General features: G+C 40.2%; 1 protein-coding gene across 6 annotated transcripts in view; it reads right to left on the bottom strand.

The window, feature by feature from the left end:
* Positions 1–527: 527 nt before the first annotated feature.
* The window catches only part of ATXN2 (ataxin 2), a 63,674-nt gene continuing 46,241 nt past the window's right edge, over positions 528–17,960 (bottom strand). For 3 of the 6 annotated variants that reach the window (XM_088449221.1, XM_088449226.1, XM_088449224.1), the window contains 9 exons: positions 17,149–17,301; positions 13,552–13,618; positions 12,211–12,395; positions 10,991–11,123; positions 7,530–7,583; positions 2,572–2,717; positions 1,576–1,800; positions 1,272–1,437; positions 528–1,163 (listed from right to left, as the gene is read on the bottom strand). In XM_088449221.1, the coding sequence (XP_088305347.1) occupies positions 1,135–1,163; positions 1,272–1,437; positions 1,576–1,800; positions 2,572–2,717; positions 7,530–7,583; positions 10,991–11,123; positions 12,211–12,395; positions 13,552–13,618; positions 17,149–17,301 (1,158 nt within the window). In that variant the 3' untranslated portion in view covers positions 528–1,134. The remainder of the gene's footprint in view (positions 1,164–1,271; positions 1,438–1,575; positions 1,801–2,571; positions 2,718–7,529; positions 7,584–10,990; positions 11,124–12,210; positions 12,396–13,551; positions 13,619–17,148; positions 17,302–17,960) is intronic. The other 3 variants (XM_088449222.1, XM_088449223.1, XM_088449225.1) reach the window with 3 other exon arrangements.

The raw sequence follows: 17,960 nt of genomic DNA, 5'->3' as shown, positions 1-17,960 counted from the left end.
CCTAAACCTCCCCAGGGATCCCTAACCCTACCACCCCCCCAGCTAACTGCTAAGGACGCCCGGACTTACCTTGTTCGGTCTGGCACCCTTCGGCATTCAGGCGTCGGGCCTCCTCAGTCGGGATATAGACCGACAGCATTTAGTCCGCCGGTCTATTGACTACATCCCCTAGAGACAGTTTGACTAGAGGTGAAAATAGCATATAAAAAAGTCCCTGTTTAGTACAAGTGACAGTAAATGCTTTGAACACCAATGAAGGGAATGTCCACACTAATGCCATGTCCAGCATGGCCCACTTCTCAACATTTCTTCCCCACTTCTAAAGTGGGAAGAGCAACCAGGCAACAGTTATATCAAAGATCGATCAAAATCAAATGAAATGGAGGTGCAAGGCAGGCAACTGCATACTTTGAATAAAATGTTAAACCTACATGGAACAACATGTTACACACGTTATAACAGGGATATATCCATCCTTTCACACAAATGTTCAAATAAAAAAACGCATAACAAAAGCAGTTGTCCGTTTTTAAAACTTTTTTAATTTTTATTTTTTTTTTAGTTTTTATTTTATATTATCTACAAAGTAAAAGTTTTTTTCCTTAACTTAAAAGTTACACTGCTGTTGCAAGACAGCAGCCACATCAAACCTGATTCATAAATAATAAGTCACCAGTTTGATGAGAAGAATCCTTACTGAATCGGTTTCAAGTTTAGACATAAAAAGGGATTTTAGAGTCTTGATTTTTTTTTTTTGTAAGGTGAAGATAGCAGCAAGAATCACTCGTGTTATTTCCTTCGCTAGCTGATGAGTTCATAACTTAGAAGGGCCTTTAAAAATAAATAACTTCCAGTTACCAGCAAGCAAAGGTTGGGCTTGGAGGATTAATTGCAGTGTACTCAACAGCCTGCAAGTTCCTACATGCCTCTACTCAGTCCGAATCTTTCCCACTGCAAGGTGATCAGTTAGCATTCCTATTGGAGGTTAGCAGAAATCAAGATTTAATTTTTTTTTTTTTTTCTTAAACAAAAATGAGAAATTCTAGATGTAAGGACTTCCACTGTAGGGAAGCAGACGTGGGGATGATTTTTGGCCTACAAAAGGGTTCCAGCCTTTTCACAGAAACTCCACATTCACAGCTGTTGTTGGTGATGTGCTTGCACTAGATGACAAAAGACATGAACAATGTTTTAGTGAGAAAACAAACAAACGTAATGAAAGAAATATACAAAATTTTAGTAAATAATGCCTTATATACTTCTACAATTACCTGGAGGATGAGTCATATAGGGAAAGTGTGCAGTTGTAGAGACAGGAATGGGCTGTAGAGCACTCTGTGCAAGAGCAGCTTGAGGACCTCCGGGTGGCTGTGCAGTCATCAGCATCATGGGATGAGCCGTTGGGTGAGAAGGAACCATTCCAGACTGTACATGGGCCTTAAAATAGAGAGTTGGGGGGAGAGGTCATACATCAATGAGAATCAATGCTACAAGGGATCATTGAAACTTTTCAGCAGTATCTAGTACAAAACATAACATTCACATTTGCTAAAAACCACAAATTTATTGAATTACCTGCTGCACATGAGCCATGTGAGGTGGGTTGGTATAGGCAGGCTGGACATGCGAGGGATGAATTGTGAATACAGCCTGCTGAGTAGGAAAGCTGTTCTGTGGGGACTGTGCATTTGAGCCAGGGGTCATGGAGGGAGGTGTAGGAGCCAGTCCAGTATGGTAGAGGGCAGACTGTTGCTGCTGATTAGCCAGGTGCAATGCTTGAGCTGCCTGGTGTTGATGGTGCTATGAAAAAATAGGAAGGGGGACACACGCATTAGAATATCATGCGGAGTTCAGAAACAATATAATCTTAAAAACGCAAATGGTCAAGTGATCATGGTGACTTTTGACCAACTTAAAATTCCACTCATTAACAATGCTTTCCATTATCTTCCTTTTATTGTAACTTAGCTACCAGTGTTATTAGATCTGGTTGTGCGCTGGCTATTTGTAAATGTACATATCAATTTTATAGAGCGGGAGAGATTTATCATAGCTATACTGCAAATAAAATATTATTCCTCACAATTGTTACAGCCAGCATATTTGAAAATGATCATGTGTAACATATAGCTTTAATTCATTGTGGTGAAAACTATAACCGCTAAAAGAAAATCATATCCCTGGGTAGAGAACGTTACTCTTTCTATCCTAACTGTACATTTTGTATGGTACACTAGGGAGCACTACAATGACCAAAACCTCTGTGTACTTTAAGGCAATAAACAGGTTCTGAATAAAATTAATGTATGTTCTACAATTAGTCAATAAGGCAGTGCCATCACCAAGTCAGCCAACTGTCCAAAAACACTCATATCCTGGTGTCCATCAATGTATGCAGCTCTATAGCAGCAAAATGCAGATGTGGTGTGCACAAAGGAGAGAGGCACTGGGTATACATAGCCCAAATACAAGTAGGAGTATGAAACCCCTATTGGACAAGGCTGTTTCAGTCTTTAAGATAGGAAGCTGGTACCGTCACAAAATTGGTACATAACACTGAATGTGTCTCACCTGAACTGGGCTTGGTGCTGGATGATTACCTCCATGCTGAGACTGTTGTTGTCCAGTAGGTGTTGCTGAAGGCTGAGGATGAGGGGGGTGTGGATGTAGTGCAGCATTAGGGTGAGCGTACTGCTGTGCTAGTGAGCTAGTAGAAACTAGAATTCAGAAGAAAGCAAAAATAAAAAGTTATAGAAAAGAAATGAAGGTTAAACTGCACACGTTTTTAAAAGTAGGCAAATCTTCTGAAGATTCAAGAGCTAACAGCATCAATTAATGACACTGGACCATAGAAATTCAAATAGGGGATTTGCAAGTCTACACTGCAAACAGGCACTGCTGCGTATTGTACATACAAAGTGATCAATGGGAATATGAACACAGCCATACATTGCCATTGAGAATACACTTCTTAAAGTGAAATTTTAGATTAGACTTGAAGATTATAACTTTACTAGGATCATGGATTGCCTGCTTGTGAACTTGGATCATCATATAAACAGACATAATAGCACAGGACTACCAGTTGTACTGATGGTGCTTCTACATTCACTGAAGTGGTACTTCCAGCAGATCCTCCTTCAATTTACAGAGCTAAACAATGCAGGAGGACTCATGTACTTGTCATGATTGCACAATATTGAGGAAGGGGGAGTTATTAAGGAGACCCAATCATGTTATGGTTTAGCTACACAGTGTGCAGAGCAGCAGGTCATCTACATACATCATCCAATTAAATGGTGCCAGTTACAATAATGAAATGAAGCCGACACCTTACCATACAGATGTGTCGTCATACACTGTTGCTCAAATTGCAACAAATAGGCCCCCTCTCGGCATGCCAGGTCCCAAGTGACTCGGCCGCACCAAACAGTTATTCTCTTAAAATGTGTGCCCTATACGCAGATAGCGACAAAACTATTTCTACTGTATGCAAACCACCGATTTGTTACATTTGAATATCTGGGTCATTTCATGTCTGAATACTTCTAATTTTGATAAAATTGTGCATGCAGGTTGGCATATATGTCTGACTAACTTTGTAAAAAAATTTTAGTTTACAATATGCCAACCTTCATGTAAAGATTTATCAAATTAAAGCCTTCCAGTTCTCAACCTAACTTGCCGCTACATCTTCCTTTCTCCCTGCCTACCCCATTCTGTGTCACTCCTGTTTGTCTTCCCCTCCCCTAAAGAATGTAAGCTCTTTCGAGCAGGGCCCTCTATCCTCTTGTGCTTCTCCCTACTAATTTCTCTCTTACTCCCCACTAGGGAAACTAACACTTGGCTGCTTATGCGGGCGTAAAGGTCGCTAATATAGCAATGTTTATCCATGTCCTGTATTGTATGTCAATGGTTACTTATTTGTCTATGTACTATGTAAGGCACTGCAGAACACTTGTGGCGCCATATGATTATTATTATAATAAATTGGAAATGGTCAGGTGGGATCAATCATCGAAAATGCTCCACTTGACATGGAATGAGCTATTTGTGTGTAACTGAATCTGTGCAAAAAAGGCTCCAGTGCAAATAGACAAAATTTCCTCACGCCAATTTCAGATGTACTTTATCTGCAACTTTGTCTAAAACCAATTCCTGTGCAATTAAAGCCACAGCCTAGCGTCTATGGTACACTGTGCAGCTTTTCACCGATTCCAAGATGCAGATTATAAAATTGCACGAAACAAATATACAGTACTCTACTTCTCTTTGAGCGTACCGGAAAGTTGTTTTTTTTATGGGTGTTGAATAGCAAGCATGCATAGCTCTCAGACGCAAACATAGCGTAACATTAAAGGAGATGCCATGTGTGTATATCAGCGCTTTCCAGATTTACACATGCATTCAAGGTCAAACGATAATGTCTTGCTGCTAATCTGATCAGGATCAAAATTGCAGGAATAGGAATGAAACAAAAACAAAAAAAAAATGGTGTTTTGTTTAAGACCCCAACTTCTTGCTTACATTACATTAAAAAGGCTTATGTTCCTCCACAGCAATAAGTCTGCCAAACACAGTGCTACTGTAGATCCCTGGCATCAGTGTAAAGAGCAGGCATTTGCCAATCAAAGCAGTAGGGACAGTTGGGGGATTTACTCTCTCGTCATTTGGAGCAGCAAATGAGTTACCCACATTTCATTTTACTCAATTTCACAGAAATCTATAAATGCACTTGTCATGCCCAGAATATATAAGCATCCAGACACCCTGCCAGAGTCTGTATCATGACTATTAAAGGGCATTCCCTATCTGTGTCTTTAAAGACTTTCACTAAAGCATAATGGGAGCAATTCAGTGTGATTTGAATAGCACAGGGAAGGAGTTCCCAGAGCTATTCAATTGACCGCGCTGTGCACTGCACTTAGTAGTGAGATGCCGGTTACCGTGCCTTATGCCGGGAGTAGGTGCAAGTTGCTATAACTGGCATTCTCAGACTTGAGACGGCCACGAAGATATTTTCGCAACTTGGCCTTACAGTTTAGTCTGATGTCTGCTCACATCTCAGTGGGTGTGAGAAGAAATACTCTAGTCAGGAGTTTGGCCAATTGAATGGCTCTGGGGACTCCAATCCAGAGCTATTCTACACTGCACTGAATTGGAACTTCCACAATGAGAGCTAGCTATGGGTTGTAACTGTCCTCTGATACCATAACAGCCCATGCATATTTATTATTGAACGGTGGAGTGCTTACAAACTGAGGGCATAGGTCTTCTAATTTCATAACTGCTTAGCTTTGTTTTAAAAAAAGGGGGGGGGGTAGGCTAGTGGGCTATACTAGATCTTACGAATCTTGCTGCAAAATATATTGCAACACCACACATTTTACAGTGTGAAAACTTCAGGAATGTTTGTTTTAACAAGCGTCAGCGTTGCTAACATCAGCCTAACCTCGCTTAAGAGCTTCAAAACAAACAGTGAATGCTGTGCGCAAGCGCAGCTACTAACCAGTGCATCTGAATGTACATGCCCATCTGCCAGTCTTTGGTAACAGGCCCTTAAAAATCAATCTGCAAGTTGCCCACTAGTCTAGAGAAAGACACGGGGGTGTCACTAAGTGCTTCACTATAAGTGTAGACTTACTGTACTAGCACTTTAGATCCATCGCCTCCATCAGTTATTGTTCTAATAAAAATACCACTTCATTTAGCCTCATTCACTAACTTAATCGAGAGAGGTGACATCAATATGGCCTGCCATGTTTGTAGATATTTTATCACATTGGCTCAAATTTGGCTCAAATTTGTCCTATTTAGTATAGAAACAAGTTTGGGTTTCTGGCACACATGTACCTCTGCAGAACTTGGGTCCTTTCAAATGATTTTGGTAAAAGTTTTGTGCACTTAAATGTTTACTGACAAATACCTCCCTAATGCATCTTCACCTTCCCATAAGGTCGTTTACATAATACACTCCTACAAAATGAAAATTATATATGTTTTTTTCTACTCCAAATACATCAAATCTTTCTCCGTGACCAATGGGTGTAACTGGAAACACTGGATATAGTGGTGCAGTACAGGAGTTAAATTTAAATCTCTTTGCAAAAGATCAAGCTCCTTCCCCTCTATACCCATATAGGTTGCCAGGAGGAGCAGTGTGCAGTTTCTTATTTGATCTTTTTACCATCATTCCCACAGCAGTAATCAGCACTTCCTATTACCACCGGCCAGCTCCCAAAGTCGGAATGCCTCAATGTAGTGATTGGGGGCCCTGTGCCTCCAACACACAAGGAGCGAGTGGGAGGTCTCTGGTGCCAGGGGGCATCAGATTTAGCTGCATTATGCACAATAAACGTAATAAAAAGGCACATTTCTTATGGGCGGCAGCCATGGATTGCCCTTGGATTGTGCACTGCAGCTGTACTGTGTAAATTATCCTTTTCATGTTGTATAGGAGATGTGCCAAACTTGTATAGGAAAGCCTATAAAAAGCCACTACAGAGCGCTTAGTACTGGAGAAAGGACACTACGCTGTATGAACAACTCATCACTGATTACACATGTGCTGAGAGTTCTTTAATTAAAATACAGATGATGTGGATTTTACAAGATAGGGATAAAACAATGGCAAGGTCCATGCTTACATTACTATAGTATAGTTACTATAGTTCTAGAAATGGACCATGCGGAAGGAACAAGATTTGCGACTATGGGGTAATATAAGGTCAAAGATCAGCACCAAATGGTGATCATTATTCAGTCCAACTCCAACCTACTGAGCCTTTCTGATGGCATTTACATCAAGCAGGAGCAGCCCACACCAGCAAATAAAATTAACCTCTGAAATGCCTGAAAAAGTAACCCTTTGTGGTATACTCGTAGGAAAGACGGCAGTGGTATCTCCTTGGGTGGGTGTGGGGGGGGGGGGGGTAATGCTTTGTTGAGATACCATATTATTCATACACATTTCAGGAGTTTAAATTATTTTTATTTTTTTAATTTTAAATGAAAGTGCAAATATTCAAAAGAAAAAAAACAAAAGCTCAAACTAAACTTTGATATTTATGTATATTTGCTGTAGGAGGAATAAACAAATACTATTTTCTGGCATTTCCAAGTCTACTAAAAGAGAAAGAAAAAAAACAAAAAACTAGGTTAATTTTGTGTTGGAACTGCTTAAATAAAATTAACAAAAAAAAAAAAAAAAATGTAGGTTCAGCACAGAGGCGAATAAAAATGGTTTAAAGAAAAATGTAAATGTTGCCATGTGTGGGCTATTTTACACTGCAGCTACATTGAGCAATTCTAGTGTTAGCAGAGACGTTGAGCAAGTATGGAACATTATGCTGCCTCTTCCCTTCAGCACTAACTGCACTGGAAGTGTGTACTGTTATAAAGAAAGACAAACTCCTCATTATCATTCCCATACTAATTGGTAGAGAAGAAAGCTTTGCAACACAATCATCATATGAGCGATCACAAGCACAAATCAGTTCAGTAAGGGAAACAAAAAAACAACAACTCACTGGCAAAGTAGAAAGAAGGGGCAGTCTCCTTGTTGTTGGGGATTTTAGGAAATGCTGAATTTGGGAAAATAGAAAGGTAAATTAGCCTTTTGTGAAAGCAAAATCAGGCTGACATGATGGATAATGAGCATGAGATTTAATTTGCTTATGCTTCCAAAACAATGAATCAGGAAAACATGGTCATTTCTGAGTGTCATGCAAATATTCTCACTGGGTTACTGGGATTTTCAGTATACAGATTTATAGCCAAACTTCTCCATGTAGTCATCTCTCAGACTGAAGTAATACTTCTGAAAAAGCAGTCTATTAAATAGCAGGGAAATCAGGACGTGTGTACTGGACAGGAATGAGAGCCTGTACATCCCACCACAGTGATGTATATGATCCCAAAGAGATTCAATAGGCTGAATTAGTCTGGAGAAAATCTACAAACAAAAACACATTGGGAGAAGAAAAAAAAAAAAAAAAGGAAGAATTGCTAAACTAACCATTTTGAAAATGCCAAATACTAAAGGAGGTGTCCAATTAGCTCTAACATATATTCAGGGGCAAAGAGTTTTTTTTTTTTTTTTATCCCCTCATCTTATGGGTGTAGTAGGTATTACAGCTGGCCGCATGCCCGGCGGTTCAAATCATAACAGCGTAAGCCCGGCAGGGTTGAAGATCCCGAATGTCAAAAACTAACCCTATTCTACCCCCTAACCGTCCCTTAGGGGTGCCTAACCCCACCCTCCCCCCTTCCCGCAGCCTAACACTAAGTCTAACGGGGGGGTGCCTAACCTTCCGCAGGGGGAGGAGTATTCAGCCGAAAACACATAGGATTCGTGATAAGTTGACAACCGTGTGTTCTCGCCAATGCACCAGTGAAAACACAGCACTTTTCGGGAATAATTTTTCAGGAAACATCAAGTCACCCCCAAAATATCCCCAAGTGCAGGCGTCGGCTTTCGGGGCCAATTGGATAGCCTTGGGGGATCCATTAGCACCCGAACAATGTGCAGGGGCTAATTGGATATTGCTCTAAATCAGATTATCTATTGGAATCATAATTTTACTTTTTCAATGGAGTTGAATATAGAGTGCTGCTTGGGAAATGGTTATAAGAACCCATAAGCTGCAAATCAGAAGCTACAGAGATTCTGAACTGTGTGAAATATCCAGAAAGCTTAAGTCTCATGAATTATGAACACCCCATTAAGAAACATGGCTGGTTTCAAGTGATGCATAAGGACAGACAGCCAGGGTGTGCGGTGCCCCTCATATTGGAAGAAGGAGAAATTAAGTTAAATATAGATTTTAGGATTAAGTTTAAACTCTAAAAATAGCAGTTGGACATTGTTTAAATAAAAGTTCATGTATTTAATTTGGTCTTTACAATTCTGTACAGAAGTCTTAAAAAGTTTTACATTTGTATTGGTAATTCTGGACGTGTGTTGCCCCAAAACAAGTGCGATGTTAAAAGTATCTGATTGAACTGTCCAGCAGGTAAGATACAGTAAGCGTCAGGACCCAGCAGAAAGGCCATGTGCGGTCCATTTACGGTAGTCTGATCTAGGTTATTGGGAGTAACTATTGTTAGAGTGTTTACCAAGTGAGACATAGCCAAGCAAGGCCCTTGGAAAGGAACAGTTAACCTGCACAAAGTGACAACCAAAGTAAATAGAAAAGCTAAGTGTAGATTTTTTAATATTGAAATGTAAGCTAGTGTTCAGCAAGTGGGCCGGGGGGACCCGCCATTTTGTTTTCCATGGTGATTCACTTTTAAAAAGGTTTTTGGTTGCAGGTTTTAAACTGCTGAACAAAGCATTACAGGAGATGGGGCAAAACCCTCACCCCCACTTCAATTAATCTCCACATCCCCCAAAATAGAAAGGAAAAAAAAATGATCTTAATTGTAGGTGAAAGATTGGAGAAAGCAATGGAGACCTGCAAACATGCAACTAAAATGTTCTCTAATTTGCCAATGTAGGAGAGATAAGTTATCCAGGAAATGTCCTAGCCCAACATGAGATGGGGATGAAATGACAAGGCAGAGATTGTCCATACTCTACATTTATAAGATGTGAGCGCTTGGGGTTGCTTATGAATGGGGAATGAAAAACCTTTAAATGTAGAGGAAGCCAGAGACAAGGATTCTCTGTTCAGTCATGCAGCAGCTGATCATGCAAAAGGGAATTCCCATGAGCGTGTAAAAGCGCTTTTATAACTGGGAATGTAGACAAAGATTAACATGAAAAAATTAAACACAAACAAGCTGACCCTACTTGTCTAAAAAGGCATAATCGTTCATAAAACATTTAAGTATAAATTTTGTACAAAATTAAAGTCAATGCTACCTAGAACAAAGAATGAATCGGTGCCTAGTGAGAAGCTTTGCACAAATAACTAGTTACTGTGCTGCAAAGTAGTCTGGGACTAAGATATATGCCAAGGCACCAAATCTGCCAGCAGTGCTTTTATACATCAACGTAACCTGAAACCAGAGCAGCCCATCATCATTATGAACAAGGTTGTATGTAACAAAGTACAGGTTTATGTAGTTTTACATTCAGTGCTATTGAGCATAGTCAAATGTATAACTAAGCAAAATAAGAAACGAACAGGTCTAAGCCCAGCATTTCATAGCAAGCCATGCAGTGAAGATTACGGTAGCAGACTGAAGAGGAGGATGTGAAAGACCAGATAAAGTAAATAAATTGAACACTATGAAAATTCCTTGGTAGAAGCAGCAATTATGCATCATTCATAACATAAGACGTCATTTTTATTTAGTGTAACAAACCTCGCTATTACAAGTGCTTCTTGTGGAACAGGAAAAGCTCTTATTACATATAACAGAGACACCTGGTGTACAGTTGTGGTTACTACACTATATAAAAGGACAGGAATTCTACCATCCAATGGAATAGCAATGTATCCTAAATACATATGTATAATGAGAAAAGACCATTGGATTAGCAGTTTATACTGTATTTCACATTTCTGGGCCCTTTAGCATTTTGATGCCAAAAGTTTGTTAAAACATGTACTTAGTCAGAGGTTTATATAGTTACAATTGTTTTGTTTGGGATAGATATGGTTTTTTATGGTACCATATGGTCAATGTAATACTTGCCAATTAAGGAGTTTTAAAAAAATGTCATGTTTTTTCCCCTTACTACTTTCCCAAAGATAAAGTCAGCACACCAACTATTCCCTTACCTTATACTACACCCTCTACCATGTTATACTAGTTATGCACCATCTGGAATAGCTGGAGAAACTCATAGGTTCTGACCACTTGCCCTATTAAGCACTTCCAAACCAGTACTGGATTCAAAGTTTGTTAATGTGTATAGAGATCATGAACACTTCCTAACAGAATCCGCTACCGCCCAATGAAGTGATAATTAGAGGTCTGTCAGATTAATTTCCAGCTTCCTCAAAAAGAATTGAAGAGTCACTGTGTTGACATTTCTTACCATACATCGCATGTGTCTGCTCAGGGGTTCCATACTGTGCAGCTGATGAAGACACTAAGCCAGCCTGAGCATGTGTTGGTGGAGCCATCATCCTGGAGTTTCCTTGTATTACAGGACTATATACATGCGGATGCTGGAACACACAAAAAATAAAAATAAAAATGCAATTTATAAATACAAGAAAACCGAGCCAAAAGCTACACGGCAAAATGCCGGGATCACATCATTGTGTATGCACATTATAAGAAAGCATAACATGTTCATATGGGACATTCCATGAAATTAGGACACAATACATGAAAATTAAATTCTATCACAGCAGTTGCAATGATATTTTCAACTTCATTTCTTTCTACTGATTAACTTAATGTAATGGTCACAGTGACTTCAGATGATGTAGTTAACGTTGGTGACTGGTTCCATGTTGAATATGATGGAAAGAGTTACTCAGGTGAGATCAAGGACATCAGAGATGGTGAATACTTAGTGAGCACAATGGAACAAGCTGGCAGCAAATGGAAATAGCCATCACCACCAGATGAAATATGTTATATATCTTCAGTTAATCAGGAAGATAAACAGGCCTCCATTGATTAATTCATGTGGACTCCACAGGTTTGAGTAATTGTATCAGAGCTCTTTGACTGGGGACAGTAATGTAATGAGTCACATTTGTATATGTAACATGAGTCACATGTCAAAATTGATTTTCAGTATATTTTGGTTAACATTGAGCTTTTTGTTAGTGTCAATCATAAGTTTAGGGTCTTATAAGTGTAAAGTATAACATACATATTTACACCTACGCTAATTATTTTTACAATATAAGTCGCTTCAGTTCCCATGTCCATGTGCTTGTAACAGGAGTCACGCATATAAATATTAAAATTTAACTACTGTTTTTTTTCTGCTTCTAAGAATTATGACTACCTACCCCATATATTATTGCCATACTTTTAACATGTGCATTTAAACTTCTTAAAAATGAACATGAAATGTAACGCAATTTACGTGGAATGCCTCAATACGCTGAGCACTTAATATTCACATTTTTAACACAACTGAAAATAGATATGTCGATATGTAGTGTCGGTTAAAAGTCAGACTTAACCAAAATAAAGAATTCAAAGAACAAAATAGAAAGGAAGAGAGACATCACATATCCCAAGATCACACAAATAAAAAAACAAAAAACAAACAAACTTATTAAGCTATGTTACCTGTGACTGATAGTGTTGAACATGCTGCATGAGAGGCTGGCTAGAGAACTGCTGAGGGTTATAAGCAACATACTGTGTAGAATAGGCAGGTGAAGTAGCTACTATTGGTGGTCCTGCTGCAGACACTGGGTGCATCATAGTGTTCTGATGATGCTGGTCCTGCCGCTGCTGGGGCATATTTGGTACTGCCAGATAGAATAAGTGGAACAAATATATTACACAGCTTTATGCAGGCAGGTCATTTTTATTTCCAAACCATACAATACAGTACAGAAAACCAGTTTAAAAAAAAAAAAAATAGGGGGTTGGGGCAAGCCTTGTGTACTTGTAGGTTATTTCTCTTCTCAAAGTCCATTGGGGGGCAGCTGATAGCATGGAATATAGAGAAGAATGTAGGAGCTTGAGCAAATTACAAAATTCTTAAGGGAGGACACTGTCTTCCAGACAAAAAGGGGGGAGGTCCAGGGTCCACCTTGACACCAGGGCTCCTTGGCATGTCACTCTAAACAGTCATCCAGCATGGTGGAATGTACTCACGTTTTCAGAGACAGATTTACTTGCACCAATATAATTAGAGGTAATCCAGCTAGCAATCTGCAGGTCAAACTCCTTTGTGCATCAGAGGACCTGGAGATCATGTGTCTGTAGGAAACTAGCACTATAATCCACATTAACTTTTAAAAGCCCTCTCTAGAAGGAGAAATGAAGCTTCCTCATTCGAAGAAGCTCGCTGTAAACTTCACTAAGGAATGACTGTATCCTGAATTAAGTGAAACTGATATTTTGGGTTGAAATGAGGACTTTGTAATAAAAGCAGCCCTGTCTTCACAAAAATTAATGCAAGTGGATCTGTAAGAGAGGAACCCTAACTTGGAGACTCACCAAGAGGATAATAGTCTTCCAATTTAGAAATTTAAATTCAACAGAATACAAAGGTTAAATTACTGGCAGCAGCTGCTCAGATATTGAGATTGTTTTTTTTTTTAAAGTGACCAAGCTCCTGTACACACCGCTATACCTCAGTTCCAGTTTCCACCAAGATTATGCAATACACCATTAAAGTAAGACTCAGTGCCTTTCAATCATCAGGGATAAGTGGAGTATAAATATACATTGACAAGAAATTAAAGCTGCAAATGTGGCAAGAATAAAGGATCGAAAAAATTGTTACAGAAAAGTATAACTTTAAAAAAAACCTACTAACTCATGTAATAAAATGCATAGTGCAGCAACATAAACTTGCTACTTAATGTAGAGTTGCTTTATAGTGATCACCACATCACCTATAAAGCTCAACAGAAATAATGATTTAAAATAGTACAGTACATGTACCAGTCTCACCTTTACCTGCTCTGTATGTCTTGGCCTGGTTGACTGGCATGGTTGTCATTGGAATAGAATACAATGGCTGAAACAGAAAAAAAGATGAAACATGAGTGACACTACCAAATCACACTATTATGTGCCACATAAGCTAGATGGTGGACTGTGTGTGTTGGGGGAGGGGTGACATTGTAAACATTCATTATTGAAGCAAAGTGACTGTTTTCTATGACGCATCACATGCAACAGTTATAGGGCTGCATTCAATCATCCCCAATTTAATAAGGATGAAAAAGGGTGGTAGCCTGGGGCTTTAACGCCTCAGGCTACTCAATTACAGGCCCATTTTTCACCCAAGCCCCTTTGTAACGCCTGTTAAATTAACATGTTAACGGGCATTAACACACAGAATCATAAATTCAAAGACCTATGCGTGAACGTCGTGGCACCAGAAAAAACTATCGGGGGATTTCTTTTGCTCAAAAAAAATCCTTGTTAAGTGGAGCCTGTGGGGCCCCAGGAGATCGATTAGCCCACAGTAAATTGCCACGGCTAAATTGAATCTCCCCACCCCCTAAGCTGATCTGTGGAAAGAACCTAGTGCAATTTGAGCCTTTTCCTCTTGCTGCCATGCAAAGTACAATAAATTAATAAGAAAAATTTAGGATCGCTTCCTAAGTTTTGCAGGACAGAACAGAGAACACCTAGCATAGGGAGGAGCAACCTTTTCCAAAAATATTTAACTCCCAAAATAAACTAAAGCAAGTGTTCAGGAAGTGTCCCAATAAATTCAGAGAAAAAAAAAAAAAAGGATTTAACTCAAAAATCTAAATTTTGTTTTACATACTACAACAATGGGAACTTATAGGTGTGTACACTTAAATTGCAATGTACAGTTCTTCTCTTTCAAAACTAGGATCTTTGGATACAAACACAACCTGTGAAACCTAATAGATGTAATATAACTAAGGACCAGGTTGGCTGCCAAGCTAAAAAAAAAAAAAAAAAAAAAAAAACGAAAAAAAAAACTTTCAGATGACAATTCATGTTTTCAGGTGGAACATGGTAAATCAAATGAAATGTCCATGGAAAAGACCTATAGGCTTAAACAAAAGGGTGGAAGCAAATAGATTGAAATAAAAAAAAAACTTAAGGCAATAATAATGTCTGTCAGAGCCAATCGTGTACTTTAAATACTCTGTAGTCCGTCTCTTGGAAAGAAAACTTTCTGCCGTTGGTTGTCCAACAGTATCAGCAGAAAGTTACAAATACAATATAGTAACAGTTGATAAACCACCAATGAGTCACCTAAGGGTCTGAGTCTCTCATACATTGGCCTGGAGTAAGGTCAGACAGATGAACCAAGGAAGGCAAAATATATAGACCTTACCATGGCTTCGAATTTCCTATCCTTAGTTTGCTTATAAAAAAAAAATATCTGATCAGATTATCAGTCCTGCATCTCCTAAGGAGGCATCTACCTTTGAAGAGGGACTCACAATTTTCAGTAGCCTTACAAGAATAAAGTGCCAAAAATCTGCATGTTTTACCCATGTCTCAAAGTTACATTTTAGTTGATTAGAGGAAGGAGGATTGTTTCTTCTTTATTTTAGACAGAGGCGAGCCTGGAGTAACAGGATCATCATTGTTCTGAATGCAAATTATTTGAATTATTAAGCACATCAAATCATTGACATCCTGTCTCCAAGAGTAGTCCTTATTAACATAAAAGGAATACACAAGATCTGAGTAAGACATTTCACCTTCATCCAGAGAGGTATAAAATAGTCGGGTTCCTCCCAGTACTAGACACTTCTAGGACTCCGGCATTTGCTGGACCTAGATGTACAGGTCATTTCTAAAAATTCTCTAAGGATAAATACCACCTCATTAAGCCTTGAACAGATTCAGGCTTTGAAGCCAAAACTGCGGTCCTCAGAGTGAGGAGGGGGCCAAACACCACTGGGAAACTCACTATACACTCTTTACCTCATGTTGTGAGGGGGATACAGATGGATCATCATCTTCACCAGGGCCGGAATAAGGTCTGTGGGGGCCCCTGGGCAACAAACATGTGGGGGCCCCTATTAAATGTGACAAATTGGGGCTATGCACAATAGGAACCTTATGCAGAGTCCCCAGTAGTGTCAATGCCCACAGTGGTAGTGCCCCATATGCAGTGCACCTAGTAGTAGTGCCCCTTATGCAGTGCCCCCTATGCAATATTCCCATTGGTAGTGCCCACTGTAGTAATGCCCTCTGTATAAATGCCCCCAGTAATACTACCCCTGTAGTTGTGCCCCAAATAGTAATGACCCCCAGTAGTAATTGGGTGTGTGCCCAATAGTAATGCCCTAGTAGTAATGCCCCCTGTATAAATCCCCCAGTAGTAATACCCATGTAGTTGTGCCCCCAATAGTAATGCCCCCAGTAGTAACTCCTCCCCCCTCCCCGAGCAATGCCCCCAGTAGTAACGCCTCCCCCCTCCCCGAGCAATTCCCCCAGTAGTAACGCCTCCCCAAGCAATGCCCCCAGTAGTAACGCCTCCCCCCTCCCCGAGCAATGCCCCCAGTAGTAACGCCTCCCCCCTCCCCGAGCAATGCCCCCAGTAGTAACGCCTCCCCCCTCCCCGAGCAATGCCCCCAGTAGTAACGCCTCCCCCCTCCCCGAGCAATGCCCCCAGTAGTAACGCCTCCCCCCTCCCCAAGTAATGCCCCAGTATCAATGCCCCACCCCCCAAGTATTGTCCCCTGTAGTAAGGCTCCCCCCAGAGTAAGGTCCCCTGTAGTAATGCCCCCCCCCCCCCCCAGTAGGCCACTTGCACTACTGCGGGGAGGGAGCCGGGCGCCCGCTGGTTACAGCGGGCACCTGGTAAATGGAGCCTCCCTGCGGCGCCGGGGTTAGGTTGGCCGGAGGAGGCGGAACTGGTTCAGTCTCCTTCGGTCCACTTTAACCCTGATGGGTGTGGGGGCCCTTAACGGATGGGGGCCCAGGGACGATCGCCCCTGTCGCCCCCCCCGTTAATCCGGCCCTGATCTTCTCACCCCCCCTTGGGACATACTGCAATCAAAACAGTACTGCAATAGGCTAGACCACAGGTTCTCAAACTAGGTACTCAGAACCCCAACACAGTGCATGTTTTCTAGGACTCCTCACAGAATCAAGTGAAATAATTAGCTCCACCAATGGAACTTGCACCTGCTAGGTGACCTGGAAAATGTGAACTGTGTGGGGTCCTAAGGACAGAGTCTGAGAACCTTTGGACTAGACTAATGGTGTATCCCAGGCTGGCTCTGCCAAATCAGCAACATATCTACCTTAAACACTGTGCAAAGATATTTTAGCACTTAAACATAACAGATGGCGCCCCTCAAGTTTTAGCTCTGGAACTAGGCTTATTTGACAAGACAGAAAATGAGTAAAATGCAGAGCTGTAATACCAAATCTTTAGCAAAATGAGACAAACATGACTGCAGAACAGCCTAAATTCCCACTTCATAACTTCTGTCCCAATATAGAGGAACTGACCGCTGTCATTCTCCGCTGTAAATGGCACAGATGCATGCATTACAGTTACATTAAGCTACCCTGGATGCTTTTTATTTGTTGTATTACCTGGACGCCAGGGCTGACAGGAACTGGATACATCATATTTGGTGCAAAACAAACTGGCTGTGTATATACAGGGGTTGGCTGCTGATGTCCCACCATTGAAGGACTTGGCTGAGCTTGTGGTCGAGGCGAGGTTGGTGTTGTAGAAGGCTTGGGCTGTTATAAAAAATAAACACCCCACATAATAGTTTTACTTCTGTAAATCTGGATAACAGATTGAGGCATATCTATGCAATATGCATACTGATTGCAACTATAAACAATAGGGTTATAGGTGGCAATAGACAAAGTAATTTAGCAGTTGTATCAAAATCAGAATAAAGCCATCATTGTTCATAGTATTGAATAGTGTAAACAATTTAAAGTACCATGTTTTGTAAGCACTGTTTAGCTGAAGAATGAATTTGTAGATGCTTGTTAATGTTAACTGTGTACTACACCAGGCATGTCAAACATGCGGCCTGCGAGCTGCATGTGGCCCGAATAAACATTGTATGCGGTACGACAGTGTGGGCCCATATATAAAATATATATATAAAATATATATATATAAAATATATATATATATATATATATATATATATATATATATATATATACATACATACATACATACACACACACATACATACATATACACATATACACACACACACGCAGCAGTAGCACGTGGACATAGTAAATAACATGAGGTGTAATGTGCCGACACTTCCCTGTGACAACTACAATTAAATATTAATTTGTGTCTGCGTAACTCTGCAGTGTGACCGGCTATTGTGTTTTTGAAAAACAAACTACTGTATTTTGGGTCACTA

The sequence above is a fragment of the Taudactylus pleione genome, unplaced genomic scaffold (genome assembly GCF_031769625.1).
Source record: "Taudactylus pleione unplaced genomic scaffold, aTauple2 ptg000479l, whole genome shotgun sequence".
NCBI lineage: Eukaryota > Metazoa > Chordata > Amphibia > Anura > Myobatrachidae > Taudactylus > Taudactylus pleione.
This window is presented reverse-complemented; position numbering and strand designations above follow the sequence as displayed.